This window comes from Haemaphysalis longicornis, unplaced genomic scaffold (genome assembly GCF_048455015.1).
Source record: "Haemaphysalis longicornis isolate Haplotype H1 unplaced genomic scaffold, Haemaphysalis longicornis Haplotype H1 scaffold_13, whole genome shotgun sequence".
NCBI lineage: Eukaryota > Metazoa > Arthropoda > Arachnida > Ixodida > Ixodidae > Haemaphysalis > Haemaphysalis longicornis.
This window is the reverse complement of record NW_027526233.1, coordinates 89,844,720-89,872,613: the sequence shown is the minus strand read 5'-3', so window position 1 is coordinate 89,872,613 and position 27,894 is coordinate 89,844,720. Positions and strand designations below refer to the sequence as shown.

The window sequence follows — 27,894 nt, the reverse complement described above, 5'->3', positions numbered from 1 at the left end:
CATGAAGCATACAAGGTTCGTGGAAGTTGAACGACCACGCATAAATCCATGTTGATTAGGAATGAGGACATGTTTAAATGAGAAAGACAAGACCGTATGAAGAGATAACTCGAAAATTTTAGAGGCAGAACAAAGCAGCGAGACAGGCCTATAGTTTATAGCATCAGTTTTTAGGCCTGACTTGAAAACAGGGAATACGCGAGAGATTTTCCATGAGCGAGGAAACGTTCCCGACCGGAGACAGTTATTAAATATTGAAGTGAACACAGGAACGAATATATTTGCATATGTTTTTAGGATTGGAGCAGGAATACCATCTGGCCCACAAGAAAGCGAGGGCTTGAGCCGCTTGATGCTGGTCCGAATGATGTTCTCGTCCAGTTGTAAACAACCGGAGTTCTCGCCTTGGTGACAAGGGGCGCTGCTGTTGTCACTTCCACCGCTAATCCCAAAAAAAGAAGAAAATTGACGAGCAAAGCAGTCGGCCACCTTGACAACCTCATCGCCGTTGGAGTCTCGAAGACGAATAGAATCTTTAGTTGTACTAGATCTAGAATGAATGTGTTTCCAGAAGGCTCCCGGTTGGTGAGTTGCTTTAGTTTCTACCGACGCCAGGTACGAAGTATGATCACGTTTGTGCAATATTTTACATAGGGCACGTAGGCGCCGGAATTCCTGAGCAAACTGGTTGGCACCAGAGCGCTTCATCTTTCTGTGCGCACGTTCCTTGAGTTTCAGGGCATCCCGCAATTCAGAAGAAAACCAGTGTGGAAACTTGAACCTCCGCGGTAAATATTGCGGGATGCATTCCTTCATACCCGAAAGCACAATCTCTGTGAAACGGTCGACTTGTTCATTGACATCAGTGTGGTCAATGACGGTCGACCAAGGGGCAGCGGAAAAATAGCCATACAGCCCAGCATAATCTCCCCTGGCGAAAGCGTAATGAGGTTGCGTGTTGTTGGAATTTACGGAACGGTGGAGCAATGAAGGGAGGCAACAGGAAATAGAAAGAGGAGGATGAAATCTGTCCGGTATTACTAAAGAACAATCAGAGTGCAACACACTAACGCCATCAAAGTAGGAAAAGCACAGATACAGAATATTTCCTCTGCAATTTTTTATGCGATTACACTGTGCCATAGAAGTGAAAGCCAAAAAATCTAGCAACCTATTACCCTTCTGTTCAATGTGGTGGTTGTAGTGGGAAAACGTTAGCTGGCTCCACTCCACGCCAGGAGCATTAAAATCTCCAAGCAGGAGGACTTTGCGGTTGCCATGAGTGATAAGCACCTGTTCAATGGAGGAGATTAACTTATTGAACGCCTCAGGAGCTACATCAGGAGGAATGTAAAAAACACCAACTAGAAGTTTTTCAGTTTTAGAGAAATTAATTTCGACCCATAAAGACTCATCGGCGTTATCAATATCGCTACGTAGCACACATGGGAGAGATTTGTCAACGGCGAGAAGGACCCCGCCCCCTTTTTGTTTGCATCCCGTTAAAGCACGATCATTACGATATACATGGTAATTTTGAGGAAAATAATCACTGGATAGGATATCAGGGCACAACCAAGTTTCAGATATAGCTATTAACGGAAAGCAAGAAGCCAGAACGTTACCAAAAAATTCAGTCGCCTTAGTTCGAAGACCTCGCACATTCTGATAAAAAACATCTAAACTAGTCATGGTTGTTTTTCTTACGTGATGCGCTCAGAGCTGTGAAGCATGCCTTCGCGAAACCTGCCTCGAAACTCCTTAAAGAGGCAGTCTTTCGGCCAAACAGCAGGGTCATTTAGGAACTCGAAACACTCTTCATTCAAGGAAATATAATCGGATGCATAGTTGTCGAATTTAGTCTTCAGTCGTCGGCAGCTCAAGGGCGAGACACCTAAAGTTGACAGATGAGCATTGAGACTGGCAGAATAATAATAATAATAATAATAATAATAATAATAATAATAATAATAATAATAATAATAATAATAATAATAATAATAATAATAATAATTATCAATCAATCAACCTTTATTTTCGGTGCCCAGGGACAACCCTAAGGTCTTGGTGCTGGCACACCATATACAAAACATTAATAAAAGAAACGTAGAACAGCACGGCACAAGACACAAGATCATCGATATGACAGAAAAAATAAAGTAAAAATACTTACAGAAATTCAGAAAAAAAAGCAAAAAAAACAGTGTTGCAAGCTATGGCCCTCGGCCAGCGAAACGTTCAAGGCACTTGAGAAAAGGAAATATACAACAAGATACACAGTGCATATGATGGAGACAGAGTGTACATATAAAACGAGAGTTTAGATTTCTGAAAAGTTATAGTGCAATAAAGTATTAGCGTAAAACAAGCGATGCCTTTGCAATGTCCCATCTTGTCGAGACACACAAAAAACATAGCAACACGTTTGACAGAAAAATAGCGAAAAAACAATGGCAGGAAGAACAGACATAAATGATCAGACCAACAAATCGCAGAGATAATAAAAAAGACGAATGAATCAACCAATTAATTGTTTAATACTGTATCCAGGAACGATGTGCTGGTGCGGAAAGAAAAGTGCATATCTCAGAAAAATATAGAAAATGGCATTGCTTAGTCTGAACGAGAATGAGACACTTTGAGATACACACACGCCGACACACGCACATGACCCGTGCACATATGCAAACAAGGCAAGTGTAAGACATGATTAAAACTCTGTACACTGAAACATGTAAACCGGAAAAAAGATATTAGCTAAAAATAATGCCACAATGAAGGCATAAAACTTACATACAAAAGTGAATCATCGAAACAATTAACATACATACATAGATAAACCTAACCCCGGTAGCATAAAGTGTGTGAGTTGAAGTTACATACTAGGGCAAGCAAACTACTCCTGGATTGCCAAGCTACGCAGTTCCTTACAAAAAGCTGGAAAGGGACGATGGAATACGTCCAAACTTCCTGCGTGCATATTGTATAGGTGCTGAATGCGTCCCACGGGACTCTTGACACGGGCGGGGACATGAAACGGTCTAGGTGCCCTGGTGTTGCCTGTCGAGGTTCTCAAATTTATGGCACCCAACAACTCTGTACAATCAATGAGGCTGTGGACCAGTTTGTACAAGAATAAAAGGTCAGCCTTGGCCCTCCGGCTGTGTAGTGGGTCCATTACAAGCAAGCTGGCGGCATCAACACCAGGATAATCTTTAGCCTTCACAGTAGCGTACCTATGTTTTAGTATTTAAAGAAATTTAGTTTGCACTCTCTCAATGGCCGCCGCGTTGGACCGACACGTTGCATTCCAGACGAGGGATGCGTATTCCAATAGAGGGCGGCACATTGAGGTATAGAGCTGAAGAAATGTGTCTGGATAGTTGAATTCTCTGGAGACACGACATGTTGCACCTAGTGTTCGCAAAGCACGACGGGTAATCTCATTAGTATGAGCTGTAAATGTGAGATTAGAGTCAAACAAAACTCCCAAGTCTCTGATTTGACATACCCGATTCAGATCTTCTTCACTTATACGATAGGTGAAATTGAAATCATCTGTTTTACGGGTATACGACACCACTTTGGTTTTTGCACTGTTGAGTATCAACTTATTTCTGTTGCACCAGTCCGAAAACGCGGCGATATCACATTGTAGTTGTGCACAGTCTGATATGTTGCCAATCACTTTCAATATTTTAATATCGTCTGCGTATAGCAAGAACGATGAGTACTGAATTGCTGTCGAAACATCGTTGACAAAGAGTGAAAACAAAAGAGGTCCAAGGACAGAGCCTTGAGGCACCCCGCTGGTGGCTGAGTACGTTCCGGAGTGTAGCCCGTTACAGTGAACGTAGCAGTGACGACTGGTAAGGTAGTCACGCAGCAGATCTAGCAACGGATCAGGAATGTCAAGGTGGGAAAGTTTTTTACACAACAATGAATGGGAAACCACATCGAATGCCTTGCTAAGGTCACCGTATACCACGTAAAGTTGACCTCGGTCTTCCACGGCCTCTGACGCATGTTCCATAAAGGAAACTAAGTTTGTAGTGGTCGAGCGCCCACGTATAAAACCATGTTGATTTGGAATAATTTCATATCTTACTCTGGATGTAAGGAGGGAATGAATTATAGATTCAAAAATTTTAGAAGCACTGCACAGGAGGGAAATCGGTCTATAATTTTGCATCTGTTTTTGACCCGGATTTGTGTACAGGTACAACTTTAGCAATTTTCCAACAGTTAGGAAACGTGCCAGTACTAATACAGTTGTTAAACACACATACAAGCACTGGAGCAAGGATAGAATCGAAAGCCTTGAGTAGAGCCATGGGAATGCCATCTGGGCCACAGGCTAGCGAGGGATTCGCGTCCCGTAGGCTTTTTATCACGATTTCCTCCCCTAAAAATGCCGTGCTCGGTGCCATACCGCGACAATCGGACATCGGAGCTGACGGAACGTCGCAGGTATCTCTATACACCGTTTTAAACTGCTGGGCGAACGCGGCAGGGACATCATCAATGATTACTCTATCGGAGTTAAGAAGATTAATGCATTCAGTGTTATGCTGGGGTGACCTACTGCGGATATATTTCCATAAATCTTTGAGGCTCCTTTTAAGATTGCTTTCTATGGACGTAATGTATGCAGCCCGATCACGATCATACAGTTTTTTACAGAGTGAACGGTATTCTTTAAACTCTAGCTTCCATTTTGTCTCCCCACTCTTTTGAGCTTTTCGGTGGGCACGCTCTTTGCCTTTTAGTGCTGACCTGAAAATTTTGGTCATTTGACGCGAGGATTGCCGACCAATCAAAATTCGACAAGTACTGGTAAAAACTGATGTAGTCACCTGCAGCAAAATTATAGCGGGGGAATTCGGAAACACGTGGCTTGTCCTTTGGCACATCACTTTGAATAGGTAGTACTATGGATAAGGGTGGATGGTAATTGTCCGGGGTAACCAAACCAGTAGGGCTTGTGTTGACACTGAAGTTTTCGATGTTTGAAAAACAAAGGTCAAGTAAGCTCTCAGCAGAGTTCACAACGTAGTTGCACTGTTGAAGACCAGTAAATGAAATGAAGTCCAGTAAGGATGAGGCCTTTTGAAGAACGTAGCTATTGTAATGAGAAATACTAAGGTCACCCCATTCTATTCCCGGCGAGTTAAAGTCACCAGGAATCACGATACGGTGTCTAGGATGTGAGGAAATTACATTTTCAATCGATGCTAAACAAGTTTGAAAAGAAACCGGAGCTATGTTAGGAGCTAAGTAAAATGCACCAAGCAGGACGCGCTCGCCACCGATGCAACACAAGTCAACCCAGACAGACTCATCCTCTGTCTCCAGGTCTGCGCGCCTCACGCATCTGAATGAGCTATTGACGGCTATCAAAGCTCCCCCTCCCGTGCGTTTAAGGCCAGGTGTGGCACGGTCACTGCGGAACACATTGTAATAAGGCGGAAAATAATCTTTTGAAGAGATACTGGGTAAGAGCCAGGTCTCCGTAAGAACAATCACAGAAAAAATTGAGGAAGATACATTACAAAAAAACTCGTTTGCTTTAGTCCTTAGACCACGAACATTTTGATACAAAACGTTAAGGGACCTAATCATGAGTGACCTGTTCATTTTTCAACTCAGATGCGTGCAGATGGCGATCATGAAGAATTCCCTGGAAAGGTTTAAAAAGGCAGTTTGTCGGCCATAGGCCCGGGTCCTGCAGCTTCTTAAAGGCTTCGTCGTCAACTGCAACGTAAAATGAGGCATAGGATTCATACTTCGTTTTCAGCCGTTTGCACACCAACAGTGCGATCGCGACGCTAGAAACATATGCCGACACCTGGGAAGACGATGTTTCAGGAGCCAGCTTTGTCACGAACAGCGCCTTCGATCGTCGATGTTGACTGGCGACCGACAACGTTGTACTTGTTGCAAGTCCAAAGCACGCCGGTGATCGTTCCTTGGTTGGACGACGAGAGCCAGTTGCCTGTAGAGGTGGTGGGCTCTCACCAGTGGTGGACGATAGCGAAGGCGTGTCCGAGGCAGCAGTTCCGGGCGCTCTTGGCTGCACTGGCCCCATGCGCCCACATACAGACGGCGAGAGCGTCGGAACCGGCGACGGTTTGTTGCTGGGCGGGAGAGCGCAGGCGGACGACTTCGGCGACGCCACCGCACCAGCAGAGCCCGGCTGCGCAGGCCACACAGGCCACACAGGCCTACTGGTAGTGGCCGCCAGAGTAGGAAACGACGTCGATTCAGTGCGTTGACGCGTCAGCTCGTTGCGAAGCGCATGCACTTCCTGCCGCAGCGATTTAACAGCAGCTGCGTGTGCATCAGCCTTCGCCGCCGCCTCCCTGCGCATCTGTTCATTCTCCTCCTTCAGTCCGGAAACCTGATCTGTCAGAAAGGAGATTCCCTCGAGCGCGCGAACGAGAAGGCCGCGCAGGGGAACCTGCTCGAGGTCAACCGGTTCCTTAGGAGGGGTGGCCGCTGCCGTCGTCGCCGCCGGCCGGGTAGGGGAATGCGCCGAGGCTGCTTCGGCTCCATCGGTCAAGCCGATGTCGCGGGTAGGCCTAGGCAAAGCGGCGGCACACTCACATTTATTGCAGGTAAACTGCCGCTCCCCAGACTTCAGCATGTTGAGCTCATCGTCCGGCCAGGTAACACACTTCACATGAACATGTTTCCGACAGTCAGCACAACGAAGAAACTTTTGTTTGCCGTAGAAACACTGCGAGTAGAGGGAACACGCACTAGGCGCCATCTTGCGCGCAAGATGGCGCCTATGGCGCCTATCGCGCAAGATGGCGCCTAATAATAATAATAATAATAATGTGGGTCGCGAAAATATATTTGCGATGGGCGCCGTCCCATCTAGTTACACCACTGATGAAGACGTCCTTCGCAAAGACACCACAGGACACACGGGCCGACCAGTACATTTGGAACTAAAGCAGGGGGAAGCCCCATTTTCTTCGAGGCATGAGGTGTGCCCTCTGCTGTGCGTTCATCAATGGAGGCGCACATTGACAAGTACGCAGAAGAAAATATTTAGGAGCCTGTCCAACTTCCGTACTAGGCGAATATCGGTGCGCTAGTACCGACACTAGTACCGATATCGGCCGTACCGACGGGTCTATCGGCGTGTGCGTTAGTCAAGGCGTCTGAACAAGATCATGCATAACGACGACACCAGCCCCCTCGCATTGATGACGCTTTCGACGGCCTGCACTGGGCTGAGTTTTGCTACTAGATCTACGTTCTGACAATCGGGAAGTGCCCGTCATTGAATCTTATCGTTCAAAAACGCCTTTCGTTACACATGACGGGATGCAAGAATCTATTAATTGGACGACATTGTTGATTATACACCAGATTTTACTACGCACCTTGAGCGCTTTGAACACGTGTTGACTTGCCTTGCGTCTGCTGGGTTACAACGTAGCTCGAAGATTTGTGGCTTTGCTTGTCGCAAGAAATTCAATACAGGCCATTTTCTATTCAAAGATCGCATCCTTCCTGACCTGGTCATGCTTCGTGTAGTCGATTTGCCAAAGCCGGCTACAATTGGAGACTTCCGGAGCTTCCCCGGCTTGTTTTCCCACCATCATCGAACTTTTCACGAAGCCCCTAAATGAAAACCATTTGGCTCCAACCCACGGTGTGAAGGTGGTTGGAAAGCAAAGCTGTAAAGGACACCCACAACAATTGCGCATGCGACGTCTCTTGAAATCACACCCGTGGCTCTACAAAGAGTGAAACCAGGTATTCTGCCAGCATTACCGTAATTACCCGATTGTAACGCGCACCCGATTTTCCTGGCAAAAAAAAACGAAAAAACGTGCACCTCCAATTCTAACGCGCACGGAACTTTGTGAGCAAGAAAAACGAATGCGAGAGAAAGGGGCGATTTATTTCCCGAAGTAATCTCACTTATCTCACTCCTCGTCGCTCTCCGCTGACAACATCCCGTCCTCGGTGCCGTCAAGCGCTTTTGCGATGCCACACTTTTGAACGAACGTTCAACCATGGTCGATGGGATCGTGGCCCACGCCTCGCACGCCCATCAAGCGAGCTTCTGCAGAGGCGCACGCTTCAACCGACCTCTTGTTTTGAACGCGAGAGAGCCGCTGCTGCCGTTGCTGTTATCAAGCGCGCAACTGGAACGATTTGACGATTTGTGTGATTGCCGATAGAAAAGCTTAGGCAGCTATGCTTCCTGCGTCCGAAAAATTGTTGCTAAAAGCTTTGGCGATGGCGAGGGGTGGGACGAAATTTCTACTGTTTCGGCTGTTTCGGTTTCGTATCCGATTCTAACGCGCATGCGCTTTTTCGACCTATTTTTCCGGAAAAAAGTGTGCGTAAGAATTAGGGTAAGTACGCTACCTGGAATTAACGGAGGTGGTACCCAGAACGCAGCAGCGTCGGCCACCGCCGGGCAAGAGCGCTGGACGCCGCCGCTGTAGCCCGGCGGTGCGTCGGAAGAAAGAAAACAAGAGAGGATCCTCTTTTGAAGGGTGAGACACCAGGACCTAGCCATCCTGATGTGCTAGCTTGGGGCTACACCACCACGCAACCCAAGCGCAGACACCGAAACCATTCGGCATATGAGCTTAGTGATTCCCATTTATACCGAATTAGGCTAGTTAGTTTAGTAAGTTTCAGAATTGCGAGAAAGCCGAGGGAAGTTTTATAACCGAGATTTATCAGAAGCGGTTGCTCCATTCACCTTTTGTAATACCGGTTATAACACAACGAAATTGGTATTCACGGGTCCAGAAAACGTAGTCCCACTCGTGGCACGCTGTGCAGAAATGATAGCGTTTCGCTAGCGGCCCGATGTCTGTATGTGGTCTCTACATGCTGTTTTCTCGCCCCGACAGCAATCCTTAATGTATCTTTGCCGTACGCCCACTTAATTCCCTCGGGTCCGGGTAACGCAGGAGGTGCTGTCGAACACGTTAATCATGCCGTTTCAAGTAAGTGCGCTATTGACGCGAAGCGTCGCCAAAAGAGGCCCACAACAACCGTCGCTAAGCTGACGGGAAAGCCAACAGAATGGGTCCCGCAGTCGCCGCCGCCATAGAGTTTCATACTAATATCCGGTAGAGGGTGCACTGGCACTAGTGTCTATGTGAGCCGCCGAATGGCGGCTTCAACCCCCCAGAAGGCGGCCATGCCTTGAGAATGCGTGATTTTCGAACGTGGCTTGACCCAGCTGTTATGTTGACTTTACCCAAAGTACTTTTTTCTAAATACAGAAGCTATAACTGATCTTTATTAGTGTCTAAATTATTATGCGCGTAAGCAAATCGTACTTCCTGTTTATGAGGTTTAGAAGAATTCTACTATCACACCGTAAGATATTTCTAAAGTGTATACATGGCTGAGCCTATTGAAGCTGACGATTAGGCCGATTGGGCAGGAAAACATTTGCTTTTTTCGTGCGAGTCAGTGATGGCGTGTGGCTGAAGCAGGCCGGCTGTATCGTATTCCACAAGTTTGCATGGTCATGGGTTGAGCATCCACTTCATTCCAGCCGAGCAGTATTTCATAATTGCAGCCACTGGAATCGGGCGCTAACTGCAATTTTGCCCCGGAACGAGCCCTCGACGCTTCCGATGCCGAAACCGAAACTGATGGCGCAGAAAAATCCGAAGCCAAGTGCGGATAACAACCGCCAAGCTTCAAGTTAAGCCAAGTTCCGAAATCATGAGAGGACGTAACACAATCAGCCCCATGATGGTTGAACGATTACAGCTCCAGTGTCCCATCTAGCGTATATTAGTGTGAAACTCTATGGCCGCCGCGCCCGCCGGGTTGAGCAGGCTCCTCTGGCGCGCGGAGAACGCTGGGTAATCGCACCCATTCGCCGCGCCATCTACAATGGGCTCCGTGAGTGAGGGACATTAAGGGCCCGTCGTGGAGAGCGAAGACGGCGCTACTGTTTATCTTACTTTGTGGTCGCCTCCAGAAAGCGCTCCCCCAGCCGCTGGAGTTTCTTGTGACGCGCGCCACGACGAAACCGTTGGCCAGTAGAGGTAAAAAGCTTCGTTTTAAAAAGGCGCTTGTCTACTAGCCGCCTGCTTGCGAAGACGCTTTTGAAGACTTAAGACGCTTCTGTACTTCACCTGCAATGCTGCGCCAAATTCACCTATTCCTCTCAGCAGAAACGCACACTGATGCCTGTGGTGTCCGTTTTATGGCCGACCTCCCGCAATGCGCGTCAGGATTCCATAATAGACCCTTTGCAAAAGGGCGGACAACACTGGGAATTCAGCGGTCGTAACACTGGTGGTGAACGCGACGACGCCATTAGAAAGGAAGCAGGTCGAAGCAACGCCGTTGCGGTTGCACGTTTTCGCCCACGGCTTCACGAGTCTGTTGCCCCACGACGCGTATGCAATTACGGGGACGGTGGACGGTAGCTACCCCATAGAAACTCTGTGCTCGCAGCCTTTTTGCTTCCTTTGTAATGGCGGCGCAGCGGGTGCACAGCGTTGCCAGAGTGGCTTGCTGCTTTTCCGCCAACGATTTGGCCATTTTGCAAAGGGTCTATTACGCAGTTGCCTTCACGAGAAGTACTTCTCGAAGGGTAAGCGAGAATTATCTGTTGCGGAAAACGAATGTTTGGTTATTGTTTGGGTGATCAACAAATTTCTTCCTTAATTCGGCGATGACCGGTTAAATGTCGTGACGTTGGATTGGGAACAGGTGGGAGTAAGTGTTAATGGAGAATACCTCAGTAACCTCAGATTTGCTGGTGACGTTGCCTTGCTAATTAAGTGGGTGGACGAATTGCAAAGCATGCTTTTCGCACTGGACGAACAGAGTAGAACCGGGGGCCTGAAAATTATTATGCAGAAAACCAAAGTAAGGATCAATAACCTCGGGACAGCACAGCGGTTTGAGATAGGGGGCGAGGTAGTGGAAGTGGTAAGGGAATATATCTACTTAGAACAAGTTTTGACCCGGGATTAAATCATGAGGCAGAGATAATTAGAAGGATCAGAATGGGGTGGAGTGCATACGGCAGACATTCTCAGGTAATGAATGGCAGCCTACCATTGTCCCTGAAGAAGAACGTTTATGAGAGCTCCATCTTACCGGTACTCACCTACGAGGTAGATTGTTAAAGGCTCACTAAGAGGGGGGTCAACTTAAATTGAGAACGACTCAGCGGGCAATGGAGCGGAAAATGATAGGTGTAACAAACGCGTGTTAAGGACATATTAGTAGAAATTAAGAAGAAATAAACATGGGAAGGGCATGTAATGCGAAGGCAAGAAAACCGTTGGTCATTAAGGGAAACAAAGTCGATATGCAAAGGCAAGAAAACCGTTGGTCATTAAGGGAAACAATGTGGATCCCTAGAAAAGGCAAGCGTTGCGGGGGGTGGCAGAAAGTTACATGGGCAGATGAGACCAAGAAGTTTGCGTGGATAAATTGGTCACAGTTGGCACAGGACCGGGGTAATTAGAGAATAATGGGAGAGGCCTTTGCCTTTCAGTGGGGTTCATAGGCTGGTGGTGATGATGATGATGATGATGATTATGATGATGATTATGATCTGGACCGCGCGGACAAGACTGCCCTAATTTCCACCGCTCGAGGAAGGCGTGCGCTTTCGTTGTCGGCCCCTCCAAGGTCCGCTGAGACCCGGCGCAATGTGTGCGTACGGCGCTGCCACACGGCAGGCGCCCACTGGAACTGTTGCGGCACATTTTTGTGACACCGTCGGTAAGTGAGCACCGAAGGGTGTTTTTGTTCTCTTTGCCAGCTGCCAAGGCTACACTAGGTACTAACTGCCCGGGCTTTGAAGACGCCTCAACCCCAGGCGACACCGGAATCGCTACTAGCACTTCTGGTCCTTGCTCGACATCGCGTATCTCAGTTGGAGGTTGAACGCTAACGTTTTCAAGGCCTCCTGTGAACTTGAGCACTCACAACACGACGCTTACACATCTCCGCTCACACTGAGGGCCTTACACACAGTGGGATTACCTTGCCCTGAGCCACCGGAAATGCCCCATCTTTGCTATCTCTCTGAGTCTCCCCGTTCTTCTCAGAGGTGGCGACACTATTCTTACTTGAGCCCTTCGCAGCGAGCTTAGCTGATAGTTTGCGAGGAAGCGCTTCAAAAATCTGACCCTGTTTGTGTAACAGCTGATCCAACCTGCTCAAGAATAGGTACCTGTATTCTGGAAGAAGTTGTGGGGATACTGCCGCCTGCGTGACAAGTTCACCAAACGGACCTGCGATGGTGACCTTAGCAATCGGCAGGCACATATCCGTGCTGCCACAGCCGGCTTCACCCAAACACACTGTCCCGTCAGCTGATCCGGTTCAACGTACGAAGGGTGGATCATGTCTACTGTCGCCACGGAGTCGCGAAGAACTCGACACTGTTTACCGTTGACGACAAGCTCACGTACGTACGGCTCCACAAACTGCTTGATGTCCTCACTCTGGTCCAGCACGTGAAAGACGAGTTTTCCCTTCTTGCAACTCGCAGGGAAATATGCCGTCTCGCCGCAGTTGTAACACGCACCCTGTTTGCGAGCTTCAAAAGCTTGCTTTCTGCGCTGCTCCTCAGCGTCTTCTCTCTTTTCGTTTTGCGGCCAGTTTCCCCATCCTCGAAAACGACTTCCTTTGCTCCACCGTCTTCCTGGGGACCTCTGCCTTTAGGCCCTGACTTATCAGGCCTCGGCCTGAACGTTTTTGGCCGTCTTTCGACCCCTGCGCACCTCGTCGTGCGACGAACTCGTTGGCTAGCTGAGATGCCTGATCCACAGTATTTACCCCTGGCCTATCTTGCACCCATAGTCTCAGTTTCTCCGGTAGTCGGCGGTAAAACTGCTGAAGACCGAAGCACTCAACTACCTTGTCGTGCTCTCCGAAAGCCTTAGCCTCTTTGAGCCACTCCTCATTACTAACCCTCAGCTTGTAGGCTAACGCCGAGTATGACTCGCCCTTAGCTTTCTCAGCTTCACGGAATTTCTGGCGAAACGCCTCTGCTGACAGCCTGTACTTACGCAAGAGGCTCGACTTGACTTGCTGGTAGTCCTCCGCCTCCTCCTTTGGCAAGCGGGCCATCACGTGGGATGCCTCACCTGGCAAAAGCGTAAGCAGCTTTTGCGGCCATGAGCCTCGGCTAAACTGGGCCCTCTCGCATGTACACTCGAAGTTGACCAAAAAAAGACCGATGTCGTCTCCTACCTTGAAGGGTCGCATTAGGTCAGACATTCGCAACGTAGGTCACTTAGTCGGTGCAGGCTGCACGCTTAGCGCGCTTCTGTCACTTTCACGCCTTGATCAAGAATTGTTCTATCTCTAGACGCTTCATTTGCAGCTCATGCTGTAGCTTCCCTTCTCGCTCTTTTTCCTCGCGTTCCTCACGCTGGCGCTCAGCCTCTTCAGCCTGACGTTTAGCGGTCTCCCTGCCATTGATCAGCTCAATGCACTCAGACAGCTCGTCATCGTCAGCACCAACAGCGACTATAGCCTGCATCAGCTCTGGCTTTCTCAGCGCGTCCGAAACATCCAAGCGCAACTCTTTCGCAAGCTCCAATAACTGCGGTTTTTTCAACTCCTTCAAAGTCATGGCCGGTCTAGAGTACGGCTTTCCCACTGATCCAAATTGTTTTCCGCGAATAACCCACGGCACAAAAACACACGCCCAAGCAGCTATCCTCAGAAGCCTGGTAAAACTGATTGAAGAAAATTCCCGCACTCACCATTGACCACCGTGAATTCTGCGAAGTCCGAAGCCGCCTCGACGTCCGTAGTGTTGGATCTCGCACCGCAGGCTCCAGGTGTTACGAAGTTGCCATACGACCGCTGCCAACCAGTTGTTGCGACGTTGTCGACTCACCCCTGACAAGCTGTTGCTGCATACGTTGAAGGCGTATCCGAGCCGACCTCCGTCGCTTCCATCATGCGTCTGGTAGCGTGGTGAAGCGAGTGGCCAGCCAATGTTGCTGCACCGAAGACCACAAGCCGAAGGCAAACGTAACTTGTTTACTTCATGTCGAGAGATGGGCGGGAGCCACACAAGAGCAATGCCCCGGCGGGCGAGGTTAGAGTACAGGACTCGAGCAGAGTGACAGCATTGATTCATTGCTCACTCAGGAATGAACTACAGCGCTTGGGGGTCTTATTTGTACCCAAAGCGCTAACGGTCAAACAAGCGTTCCCTCTAGATTGTGCACACGATATGAATGGTACAGACACACACAACACTCTTTCGTGAGCGGTCGGTAATAGTGGCGCACGCTGAGTCCGAGAGATGGGAGAGAGGAGGTCTCTACAACAGCTTCCACCTCCTTCGGACCAGTCTCTGCGTGTTGCGTCGGGGCCACTGAAGTTTGAATCACGTCGATGTCGAGGCGCCAGCGATCCAGACATGCAGCGACGCAATTCAGTCCGTCGGCTGCAAGCGTGAGTCACCGACAAGCGGGGGCCTGCTTAAAAGGCACACGTAGTGGAGGCTTCGCCACACAGCCGAGGAGTGTTGCACAAAGCACAGCCGCATGCTGATTCGTAACAGCGCCCAAGGAATCTCTAAGCCACCGGGAACCCGTCTTTTTTTCCGACGTTCTGCAAGCCCTTTTTCCGGAAGGTCAAGTTGCCCACAGAAAGAGTACCATATATGTAACTTTCCCCTTTATTAGGTCGAGTTCACTAAGTAGACAAACAACAGTGTGGTTCTCGTCCTTTCACCTCCTGTTCTCCCTCACCCTCTGGCTGCTGCCCGGCTCCTCGTCGACCTCTTCCTCTTCCTTTTACACACGCCGCCCCTCTGTTGTCAACCCTCCTGGGTTGATACGGTACTACGTTGCACATAGACGCAGCTTCCACGTTGTTATTAGGCCCATTGTACCATACGTACTTCAAAATTCCTTGTTTGCGAGCAGTGTTCACAACCATGTAGGGCCCTGGAAAAGGAGCCTTTGAACACTGCAAGCCTTTCCGGACAAGGACATAATCCCCAAGGTTAATTTTCGGAACCTTGCCCGTGTGAAGACGGTCGTAACCTTCTTCATTGCGATCCGGTACCTTTCACTTTCTCTCTCGGACCTTTCTTGTTCACGGAGTACTATTGAATCGGTAATCCCCAGGAGGTGATCGGCATGCAGCCACTCAGATTTTCCATGATATGCAAAGTATGGACTGCATCCCAAAGCTTGTGTGCGAGTGGTTGTGTGTGCAAAAGCGGCTTCTAGAGCACATTTCCAGCCACCTTTGAAATCTGGATAGAGGTAAATGAACTGCTTGATGTCACGTATAGCTCCCTCAGCTAACCCGTTGGCTTCAGGGTGGTACGGCGCTGAGAAACACAGCTTCACATTGCGCTGGAGAGCCCAATTCTTCAACTGCTCGCTCCGAAAGGCTGGTCCGTTGTCGGCAACAATTGTTTTGGTGTCTTTAAATATATCCCGGTTCAAGAGAGAGATGACGCTCCTTGCATCTTTCTTTCCGGCTTTACACGCGACCATTCGCGTGCGCTCATCAATTGCCAGTAGGAACGCTTGCGTGCAGCTTCTTTCCTCGCCTTTTTGTTTCTCAGGTCCGCGAAATCAAAGTGGATCGTTGCGAATGGTTCTTTGCAATGTTCTGCGATGATCATAGCACTACCTCTGGGCTTGAACTTGGCCTTGCAGATTTGACACTGGTGACAGGTCCGTACGTATTCAGAGACGTCTTGCGTGATGGTGTTCCAATGAAATCTTTGCTTGATTTTCCAGTATGTGGCCAAAATCCGTCATGTACGCCAGAGTGAGGTGAATCATGGTAAACAGCCAAGATTTTTGGTACACTAGTCTTCGGTACCTGTAAGCGACCATCTTTCAGCGACATTGCCTCTGTGCCATCCCATAAGAGCGCGCTCACGTGGTGATCATCACGTGGGGCAGTTATGTGGAGTCGTGACATGGCATCGGCGTCCGGTAGCTTGTCACCTGGTCTGTGGGCAATGTCAAATGCGAACTGCTGCAGTTCACTGACCCACCGGCCCAGCCGCCCTTTTGGATGGGACAAATTCAGTATATAGGTCAAGGCTTGATTGTCTGTGAATAATCTGAAGCATCGGCCTTCTAAGTACGTTCGGAGGTAACGTAGCGCCATATATACCACCAGTGCCTCTTTTTCGGTCGTAGAATAATTAATCTCTGCCTTGGTAAATGTGTAAGAATAATATTCAATGTCCCTGAGCTGTCTTTTCGGTGACTCCTTGTCATCTTTTTGGCACAACATCGCCCCGGCTCCGTAATGCGATGCATCTGTGGTCAGTTCAAACGGTTTGGTGAACTCTGGGAGCGTCAACACTGGGTCCGACGATATTATCTTTGTAAGCTCCTGATATGCGCTGTCGCATTCCTTGGTCCATTCAAAAGGAACATCTTTCTGCGTGAATAATCCTGTGAGGCATTTCGACTTAGTGGCGCAATCCTTGATGAATGCCCTGAAGTGGCCGGCGAGTCCTAGGAAGACGCGTAGAGAATGTACGTCATGGGGCTTGCATAGCTGTAAAATTCGCTTGACGGATTCCTCTTTCGTGCTTTTTGTCTTGCCATCGAAAACTCTTCCCAGAAAGACAACAGAATTTTTTAAAAACTCACTCTTCTTGAAATTAATATTCAGTTTAGCTTTACTAAGGGCGTCTAGCACCTGTGAGAGATGTGATATGTGGTCATCTCTGCTCCTGGAATAGATTATTATGTCGTCGACGTGCACTCCACAAAATTGTCCAGTGAACTCTTGTAGGATGGTGTCCATCATTTTCTGGAACCATGCTCCAGAATTCTTCCAGCCGAAGGGGAGTCTGTTGTACTCATATGAACCAAAAGGAGTCACGAATGCAGTGAAGTGCTTGTATTCCTTCTGAAGTGGTACTTGCCAATACCCTTTGCACAGATCGACTCGACAGAACCAAGAGCAACCGCCGGTTTCATTGATGATGTCGTCTATTCTTGGCATTGGGTACGGGAACACAAGCCTGTAGCCTGTGCACAGCCTATATGTACCATCTTCCTTGAGAACCGTTGTGATAAATGACGCAAATGTTGATACGGAAGGTCGGATGATACGATACTCCACCAGACTTTGCAGTTACGTTTTTAGCCACTTCTGTTTTTCGTAGGATATGCCATATGGTTTTTTTCGCATATCGTCTCAGCGGGATGGTCAACGAGCACCTCATCCTTCCAAGAAAGGTTGAACCTCAATCTCTTCATGTCAGGACGGGCTAGGATGAAATTAAACTTCGCGTCGTCTATTAGTAATGCTTCTACGAGCACTTTACTTTCCTGGTACTCGACGTCGACGCGCGTCCATTTATCAAGCACCCTAGCAGTGCCATGGTAGCCATGTACCTGGACAACCCGACCAGGAAATATGTCATCTGGCGAGGCACGTCCTGTACTCATGATGCACACTGATGCTCCGGGGTCCACTAAAACGTTTTCGAGTCGCCCGCTGACATACATTGGTGCATACAGCAAATTGGAATCAGATTTAATTAAGTACGCAGCCTCGCTTGAGGTCTTTGGGTGGGACCGATCACCCTCTTTTAGTCGTTTTTTGGCTGATGAGCACCACTAAGCTTGCCGACCGATAGTATGGCATTCCGAGCAGTGTCGTACTGTCGGGTCTGGCCTATTGGCGGCAGAAGGTCGACGCAGACGTCCCTCAGCGCAAGGAGGAGTCCTTGCGCTGTGGTAGGAGCCCTTGGAAGAACCTGGCGTTGAACGGCTTTTGTCATACCATGGATGATGAGTGGTACAATGGACGACTCAGGGAGATTAGGATCGGCAAGCTGCAGGAGTCTTCGCTTCTCGTAGAAGTAATCCTCCAACGTCCTCTCCTTGTGTTTAAAAAAATGGCCTGATCCCAACGCTCAACGGGGTTCAAGTCGAATGCGCGGATGAAGCTGGTGTGCCAGTGGGCCCAGGGCTTGTCAGCGTTCCCTGCCATCCGCAATTCAAACCACTTCTTCGCGTTCCCCGAAAGTTATACTCGTAGGTTATTTATTTGTTTAGAGTCTCTTATCCAGTGATTGTTGGAGCACGCGTATTCGTAGAACTGAATCCATGCTGCTGGACTTGAGGTGGTACCATCAAAACAATCGGGCTTAACTTTCTATCGCTACCGCGACGGCTCACGACTCAATTTCATGAAAGACATATATTTCTGTTGCTGCTGAAGGTGTTGTTCTTACAAACGCAAAATGTGTTCCATGATACGCGTGGGTTCCTCTGGATGGTCTGACCTTGCGTTCACTGATTCACTTGGCTTAATCACCCAAGCTTGAAAATCAGCGGCGCGCATGTTCACCTTGATGTTACTCTTCAACGCTAACTCGTCTAGCGTCAGTTTATCTTTCCTGGCAAGGAAAGATATGAAGTCAGGTGTGCTGACCTTGTCTGGGAGGATCACGGTCGCAAAATCACCGTTCTCTTGGTAACCGCTGACCACCAGACGACTATCTTCACGCTGGGTCAGATTCAACAACACCCACATTGTCCGGAATAGTCGACTGCGCCAAATGTAATGTTCCCCTTTATTGGGTCGAGTTCACTAAGTAGACAAACAACAGTCCGGTGCGCGTCCTTTCACCTCCTTAACTTCCTCCCCCTCTGGCTGCTGCCCGGCTCCACGTCGACCTCTTCCTCTTCCTGTTACAATATACAACTCACAAAAAAACTGGCTCACCAAGTGATGAATCGTACGCCCGGCGATAGCCTTTATGTGTATGTTTCTTCAAACCAATCAATCTATTTTTGATCCAGTTTTGCCCTTCGTCACGTAGGACTCAATACGGTGACATGAACTACGCCAGTCTCCTGCCCATCCTTCTTGCTGCATGGGCCTGAACCTTCTGGCCCATTGCACACCATTCTTCCCTATTCCTCTGGCATTCCTAAGTGCACGCCAATTTCAGAAATTGTAGAGCACGACTAAGAGTGCCACCGATTCTATCAATCCTTTACGGCTGTGGAACAGGGACACCAAATATTTCCCTATGACGCCTCGGCCGGAGCACCTACCTACGTCTCAGATCCTTCGTGCGGCTGCGGATTCCGTTCAAGACGCCTCGGTTTTTTTAGTGAGACCACTGCCACTACCGAGTCATCGAGGGCACGTCTCGCGCCAGTTACGTCGTCTAGCCGATCTCTGGCACAGCCGACCTTCGTCGTTGTGACTGCGAAAAACTTCACGTACAGTGCACGAAGCCTTACTATGACCCTCTAGTCATCGCATCACCTTGAGTGGCCAGGGTTGCTCGTATTTTACCAGCGGGGTGGTTATAAAAAAGATAATGTGGCAACGAAGCAATTCCTTAATTAGGTATGTGTAGTGCATGGCTAATATCTCTGCGGTGATGGACAATATACCCAAAGGGGCTGCGTGCACTTTGGATCGACGTTAAGCAGCTACGTCGATAGTGCTGCGCGTCGAACTGCCTCCGGAAGGGGCGGCTTCGAACCGCTGTACAACCAGCCGGCGTGGCACTGGGTAAGCCTTTGTGCTAATGAGTCCACGGATGCGGGTTCGATTCGCGGCTGCGGCGCCCGCATTTGTAATTGGGATGTTAAAGATCCCCAGATAGTGAAAATCAATCTGGGACCTCCAGTATTGCCGGCCTCACCGCCTCTGTAGTGTCGGCGTGTTAAACCTCATAATCAATTAGCCTCAGAGTTCACGACAACGAAAGCATACAGAAGGCTACGCGACCGCCCTCCAGCCACCCTGTCAATTAACCTCGTAATGATATATATTAATGCGTTTCTTTCGGGCGCTTCTAGGGGCTTTTCTAGTTTTATATTTTGTTTTGTTGGCTTCTCTATGCCGTCTACGTTTAATTCTATGTTGTTTTAGAGTGCCCGTTATTATGTTTTGTTTTTGTGTGGGCATCCATCCCCGACTGTTGTGACGCAAGGCATTGAGGGTGTCAGATAATTAAATAATAATTAATAGTATATCTGAATGCATTTTTTGTGGGCTGTTCAGAACCTGATGCTTTTTGGTTTTTCAAGGTGTTCCACACAAGGTGCGACTTATTATGCTACAACACACGGAGCAAACCTTCGCTTTCATTGGAACAGGAGGCGTTTTTAAACAATTGCAAGCATGGAAGTGGGCTTGTGAAGGTAGGCTTAAGTCCGATGCGCCATAGGGCGTATATTTCATCTAGGACACCTTTTTTTGCAGAAATAAGAAGACGTGTAGCAAATCAGCAGCAGGGCGGCAGGGCGGCAGGGCGGCCCAAAGAAGCAGCAGCGCTGTCTAAAAAATTTCTGGTAAGCCTATTACATGGTGCACTTTAAGTGGCTAGCGTTCCCAGGTAAATGTTGTGCGTAAAGCTAGTACCGTTATTGAAATATCTGTTTTCTATGCACCAAAACGTGTAGAAGTAAGATTTCAACATGTATTTCTAAGCGTGCGCTTTTCGCGCAGTGATTTACGTGTCTTCCTCATAGCGGAAGGGGAGTAGACATTGGGATGTCCGAAGAGGGCAAAAACGGCACATTTGAAGAGTCTGTGTTAAAGGGTTTTCATTCCAGAAACAATTCATTGAAGGGTTAAGGGGCAATTTCCGAAGAATATGGGAGAGGTGGTTTGAAAGGGGAATCATCACTGCTCTTTTTTTTTTCTTCGTCCCATTCTCGGACTCACTAGCGTTTCTTCCGCTGTTTCTTAGGGGGGGGGGTGTTACGGGTGGTTAGTTGTAGAAGCTGTTCGCAATTAGATGTTACTTTCCTCTATGAACAAATAAATGGACTTAGGTTGCGTGTTGTCCAGGAACTGTAACTGACAGTGGTCGTCGCCCACTGGCAGTCCGGAACGGAAAACGTTGGAATTTGAGGGTAATATCTGACAGGTCGCGGATTTCAAGATCGAGTGATGGGATGTGTGCTGTTTTTGCCAACCTGCCAGCCTTAAAGTGTTTCGACAGCTATTGCGCCCGTTCAAAGTAATTGTCTTCAAGCATTGACGCTGTTTACAAATACTACGTTGCATTACGTTCTCTACCAAGCTCCTTCAGCATTTGGATACTCTAATTAGGTGCAACCGCTTTTAAGGGTAATAATTTTTATGCGCAATGCTTTTTACTTTCTTGTTGACATGGAAGGTTGAGGCTGTAGCAAGGGATTGTTTTTTTGCTATGGGGATGATATTCTTCATATGATTCGCACACTCGCCCATCCCGGTGACTCAGTGGCAATGCCGTTGTGCTGCACAGACCCGTATGACGTGACAGTGTAATTACGTTACCGTACGTAATGACACCAGCCGGTACTGTGACAACTGTTCTTCTGTAGAAACCGTTGAACATATTTTATTACAATATGTGGCCTACTTCGCACCAACACTTCGGTATTTTTTGAAGATATTGAACGCCTAGAACAAGGTCTGGTAACTCTGAAGACTATCCTAGGACCATGGATGTGCCCCTCAAGCGGCGTCAGGCTCTAAAAAGTTCGTTTTCCTATCTGCAGGACATTGGTCACACTTAAAATTCTGAATTCTGTGACACAATATGAAAAATCGTCCATAAAGCATGTCCAGCAGCGCCAGTTTTTTTCCGCCAACTTCTTTCTAGGGCTTTTTTTCCCGACATCCCCGATCCCTAACAGAAAAGCTTGTAGGTGTTAGCAAATGCGGGCAAAAATCTCTGCTTTTTAAAAAAAGAGCCTTCTCTTTGTCTTGCTTTATTACGTTTCCTAGAGTTTGCATCAATACCCGGTGTGTTTATATTAACGTCGTCCATTATGACGGACATTGAACCTGGATGAGGCTGAAGATGTTACCAGAAAAATAGGTCGGGACTCATTGCAAGATCGCGGCTTACATATTGAATCACTGAGAGACTTAAGACTGCTTGAAGGACATTGAACGTTTCTACTTATTCACAAAATTGCGATTGTAATTTTGTAAGCATGTTTATCATTTACATATCGCCACCTCGACTAGTAGCCTGGTGAGGTCGAAATAAAGATAACCATAACCCTCCGGCCCAGAATGATGCTTTTATAACCGTGTTACAGAAAACACAAATCGATGAATTGTGATATCATTGTTCGCAAAAAAGTTTTGAAAATGTATCCTATTTAATTCCAGTATCTCTTACTTAGGTGAAAGAGAGATAGGCAGTTATCTATATAAAACTTAGCGTATGTAAGCGTAACAATTTGATATCGGGGTCATCCGACGACTTGATCAGCGCCATTTCCACTCATTTCTTATTGTCCTGAAAGCAAGTCGCCTTGGGGAGGCAATGAATACCAAGGATGGGCATGCAAACAATGTTTCATTTATTGCAGCGTGTATTTTGCTACCAGCTTTCCGCTCATACCTCCAGCGGGTCACTTTATGGTTCTAAAGCTGACTCCCAACAGTTGATAAGCATGCCTTGTCAAGTGATCGTTAACGAATGCAGGGCCAGAGAGCTGGAAATCATACATTTTAGTTTAGAGCTTTGCTATAATGAAGAAAGCACTCCTTTTCTTACGCTGATTTAAACAAAGGCCAATGTTAAATTCATGGAATCACCGTTGTGCGGTTTACTGTGAAATCATGTGCCTCAGAAATCCCCTTCAGAAAGATTGAATGTTAGGGCATTACGAAGGCTAATAAAGGTATGATTTTCAAATTTTTCTTGAGGTTGGCGTAATGTTTGCTATATGAGTGTTAAAATGTATACATAAACCTAACATATTGCACATAGAATTGAAAAGTCACACGAAAAGGCAACACTAAAATTTACAGGGATCGCGTGACGCAGAAGCTAACAGTGTGTTTACGTAATACGAACCGCATTTTTGCAGCAACATAAAGAACTTTTTTGTCCACTTTGCCACTAAATATTCGTGGTAAACTATTACAGGAGTGAATTTATATGCAGTATTGTATGGGTATTCATTGCTTTGCCCAGAACCCCCGAATGGTTTAACTATTTTGAAAATGACTTGTTGCTTTGCAGTCGTCAGGGAGCAACCTGCAGCAGTATCCCGGGGCGTCTGCTTTTCGGGAAATATATCATGACGAAGGGTCTGTCCTACTAAGTGCCGACGTTAAGGTAAAAGTGCTGCGAGATCTGTTGTGTCTTTTGCGGTAGAAAATAGGTAATTAATATGTTTAGAGTTTTGCAGTTTACGTACAACGCTGCAGACCTTAGACAGTTTTTAGCGGGGTCCAACTTGGCTTACTCGGTACAAAAATTATAAAATGTTTACCAATCGTGATTTTAGGCGGTCGCGAATGAGTGTGACCTGCGGTGCTCCAGGAACGTTGTATGACTGTACAGAATTACTTCTGTAGAGTGGTTCAAGTGGATAATTTATGTAATTGTGCTTTCATGCAACAGAAATTCAAGCGAACTACACTGAATCCGGAGCAACATGGCCAGGAAATAATGCGGCATTGTCCTTACACAATCCTAAGGGAGAGAGAGAGCGATCTTTAATGAAGTCTGGCGATGTTAGCTGGGCTACGTCAGTTGATGACGGATGAAGATGATGGCGATGATGTTCAAGAAGTTGATGCGTACAGATACGGCGAGTTATTTACAGTGACTGATCTAGACCTGTGTGTTGCAGGTACTCTATCAGAGCTTTGGTAGCCCTTGAAGCACGTTTGGGACAAGCCCATGGGACTGCCGCTTTCCGTGGACATGCAGATAAAGGACAATCCTGTCTATCCTCCAGACCGCATACTGATTGTTTAAGGATTGTTAAGGATGTTAAAAACGTATAACTTCGTTCTGCTTGAATGACCCGTATAATAGGCTCCAGAGGCATATTGCATTACGAATGTTTTGCTGCTTTAGCCTATCGTGTTACCGTGTGCCCATACCGTTCTCGTTGAACCGGGAGCCGAATGCACATGTGCGCGAGGGCGAGGAGAGGCAAGCCATCCCTCACCGGAACAAATGCACGTTACGGCCAGGGCGGCTAGACTGTGACGACTAATTCTATCACATCCCGGCTATTTACTAGTGCCACGTGCCTCGTTGGGGACGAACACTCATTGCACGATCGTACATAATAATTACCAGTGTGAATACCCATCTCCGCACTTCTCATATACTCGCTAACCTGTTGTTTTTTCCAAGGACGAACACTCATTGCACGATCGTACATAATAATTACCAGTGTGAATACCCATCTCCGCACTTCTCATATACTCGCTAACCTGTTGTTTTTTCCAAGGTTTACGTAATAAACCAGTGCCCAAAGACTCCTGGCCTGTGCTTCCCTACATTAATGCATGAATTGCTGTCAATAACATTGCCTAAAATTCGTGGTTCACCTGCAAGTCGCTTGGTAACAAGAAACAATTAAGTAATTGAGGACGTTGCTGCTTTAGGGTGGTATTCTACATTGCGGAAACTGCTGATGTAATCGCGGTACATGGGTGTCAGCACCCAGGAAGTTGGCAGTGAGTTTAAAGTCACTGCCTACAGTCTGCGTCAAGTTAGCCATCAAAGCTAAGGGGGCGGTAAACTAGCTACGATAAAGGTTTGGCGCATTGGCTACCCAGCCTATGACTTTCACATGAACGAAAAGCCCATCACCAGCCATATGAACGGCAGGCACATCACGAGCTTAGTCGGTTGCGAGGAAGACATTGTGTGTTCCAAAAAGGGAGGCATAATGTCAATAATTAGGTAACACAAAGTTTTTATTGCGAAGTTACTCGGAAGATGTCGTTAGCATTCAGCCTTCGTTTGTAGAAACCGAAAAACCAAGTGTGTAAACAGGACCTTTTTGTTGAAGTACCGGATCGCAGGCACTTAAATTGCATAAAGACGTCGAGTCGTTTCCCTAGGGCCATGACGGCCAGCTTGTTCGTTCTCACTAAACAAAAAATTAACAAAGTCGTGAAGAATATTGATTCTATCTACAGACATTTTAACATTAACTTTGAATCAATCAATACGACAGGTATTTTATAAAAGCACATACCTTATAGCAAAGCCAAATTGATGTTTATGTGATAAGTTTGGCATCAAGGCGCCGGCACATACTTGACGTCTAGGTCCACGATACCATCGAGAAAGAGCACTAGGGAAGATTTTCAGGTGGGATGCACATGCTCATGCTTTATATGATCTGAATCGGCACCGCAGCCGCTGGTTTTCTTGTTGTAACGATATTTGCAAAAACTACCTCTGAATATGAGAGAGAGAGAGAGTGCTAAGGCAATCGTTGTGTTCACATACGCCAGCTGCAGCTTTGTACGCCTACTGCGCCGAGAAAGGCGTCCCACAATGAGGTGTGTCTCGTTGGCTCCCATTGGTATGATGCTGTAACGCTCACCATTATTGCGATATTTCAATTGTGAAATGGTCCAATTTACAGTTTTTAAAGACGCAATGGTAAGAATAAATTAGGAGATCCGATTTCTTTTGATGCATAGGAGTTGTTCTTGAGCTCGGAAGATTTCCTCTTTAAGCTGATCGAGTATTCACTGCGTAAAAACCTTTCATTGTGCCTTGGTTTTTTGCTTTATTGTTTTCGCGTGCCACCTTGCTATTCCTGAGTAAATTTTGACAAACTAGTGTTTGAATGTTAACCTTGTTTCTGTAAGGAAATCAATATGAAAAACGCGTTACAGCTGGCTAAAACAGTTTAACATTCCCAAAAGCTAGCTCATTCCTCGAAATTTTTAATTGTTTGCCTGGGAGCCGGGGAAGCGCATATGTTATACAATGCATTCATATCCAGTGATAGCGAATTTGACGTGTAAAAATGACTAACGAAATTGAGACCTGTTTTGTTGTTGCAGGGAACTGACGCGGACAATCACACGTAAGTTATCCTCATCGTTTTACCTTCCAAAACACGCATCCAGTTGCGTAAGATAAGTGAATAACGCAATCCCTTCGTTATTAAGCCAGTTTCTAACGCGTAAACAGTAGTTTGTGTAGACATGCCTGGAAGCCATCCTGCTTGTATCCGCAAAAGTATCCAGAACATCTGTGCTAGGAAAGCACGTAACCTTCCGCAGAGAAGTTCACGGGAGCACCAAGTGATTTCTACAAATCACATATGGTGCGCAATCAAGGGCCACGAGCTTAGATGCATTGAAAAACGCATTAGGCAGAAATAAAACACAATAAAAATCCAGTGAAACACAATTGCAACGCAATGCCGTGTAATTGGTTTTTCACAAATACCGCAAAATGAAAATGCTGCACAATGCCGTGTACCATATCGCGTGCGACATTTGGAAACAAGTGTCCACTCACGTAACGTATAGACAGAGAGTTTGCTCTCCACGCCATCTCAATGGTCCGGCAGTCCCAGTGGAACGAGTGCCCCAGCAGCGCAGACTGTGGTTCCACAGGTAGCCGTAAAGAGTCGGTTCTCAAGTGGTAGGCTTAGCGCCAACATCGTTTGAAGACTTCTTAATGTACCTATCCAGAAAAATACGTTTTTTCAGTTACGAGGTCCTAAGAGTACAGTTGGAGACCTAACGCAACTGTTTCGTTTTTGTAAAAAGAGCACTAAGTTGCATTTAAACATTATGCCAATGGCCTTTCTGTCTTATTCCTTGTACGGCTTGACGGCTGAAGTTTCCCATTTACTTACAGGGTTTGCGATATGAACACTAAAGCTTTAATCGATCAGTTATGCGAAACGCGTGCCCAGCTGCTCATTTCAAAGGCCATCCACGAAAGCCGTACCTAGAAAGTTTACGGACTCTCCAGGCAGAATATGCGGTGACACAAACACTTCCCGCAGGAACACTCGGCCCGCGCGCCATCCCCCATTGGCCATTATGTGTTCTACTGATCGTGAATAAGAAACAAAATACAAAGAAAAGTGTGTTCATCAAAGCAAAACACAACCTACACGTGTCCACCGAAGTTACACCTAAAAAATGAGCGTGCTTTCACCCGTAGGGTCACTTGGCCTTCAGCTTCTGTACAAATAATCTTACAGCTTCACGGAGCGTTACTCTGCAACAAGTAGATAAAGTGCGTTCGCTGTGGAAGCTTTAGGCTTATTGCGGGCATAATTACGCTAGCCGACGAACCCTTACAAAAATTAATTGACGTTGTTATCTCGTGGAAATACGCGTGGCCTAATCTATAACGTTCTATTTCCCCTCAGTTAACCGTTACTTACTAATCTAACAGCTGCTGAAAGATCGGCGATGAGAACTTCAGGTAACCTTTTGTGTTTATAATACGTGTGTGCAGTGCGGTCCGGTTTACCCATGGTGCTTTCAAGGAAGATTCCATACTAATATCGTTGCATTGCAAAACACCACGGGCTTCTTGCAGAAATACTATTTATATTTTTAGATTGTTTCGCATAAAGACGTTTTTACTATTGCGTTGCTAATCGATAAAGGTATCCGCTATATGTCATTATCAAAAAGTTTACGATCCCTGCCTACGTCTAGGTGCTGCATCGAGAAGGTTAGTTATAGAGATACTTTCATTCCATTTCAACCATATTGCGTTTAAACTTGTTTCTTTCCACCGCGCCTACGAGACACACGCCCTGGTTACGGTTACAGTAAGTACACACAATACCATTGTAATAGGCGTATTTACTTCTAGAACCAACGCACACCCCGCACGGGGCACCTTGAGCAATCTTGGTGACGGTACTTTGGCGATACCGCGGACTCCGAGCCCCCAAACATAAGCTGGATCCAACCGTGGCGATGTGTTTATAGGTGGAGGGTTCGAAACCACGAACGGTGGCCGTCGGAGCCCCGGTCAAGCTCCGGCGGATGGGCTCCCTGTCTGTTTACCAGGCAGGGAGCTCCGATACCTCTTTGGCTACCAGGGTAAGGTCAAAGAAGAATGTACCCCCGTCTCCCTGCTTTTATACTATGCTATATGGCATTTTCAACCCCCCCCCC

The 27,894-nt window shown here is 47.2% G+C and overlaps 1 protein-coding gene across 3 annotated transcripts in view; it reads left to right on the top strand.

Annotated features, from left to right (window-relative positions):
• LOC144164386 (eukaryotic translation initiation factor 2-alpha kinase 1-like) overlaps window positions 1-27,894 on the top strand; it is a 357,352-nt gene that overhangs the window by 185,539 nt on the left and 143,919 nt on the right. For all 3 annotated transcript variants that reach the window (XM_077694911.1, XM_077694912.1, XM_077694910.1), the window contains 4 exons: window positions 20,046-20,159; window positions 20,221-20,309; window positions 22,994-23,089; window positions 25,801-25,823. In XM_077694911.1, coding sequence (XP_077551037.1) covers window positions 20,046-20,159; window positions 20,221-20,309; window positions 22,994-23,089; window positions 25,801-25,823 — 322 coding nt within the window. The remainder of the gene's footprint in view (window positions 1-20,045; window positions 20,160-20,220; window positions 20,310-22,993; window positions 23,090-25,800; window positions 25,824-27,894) is intronic.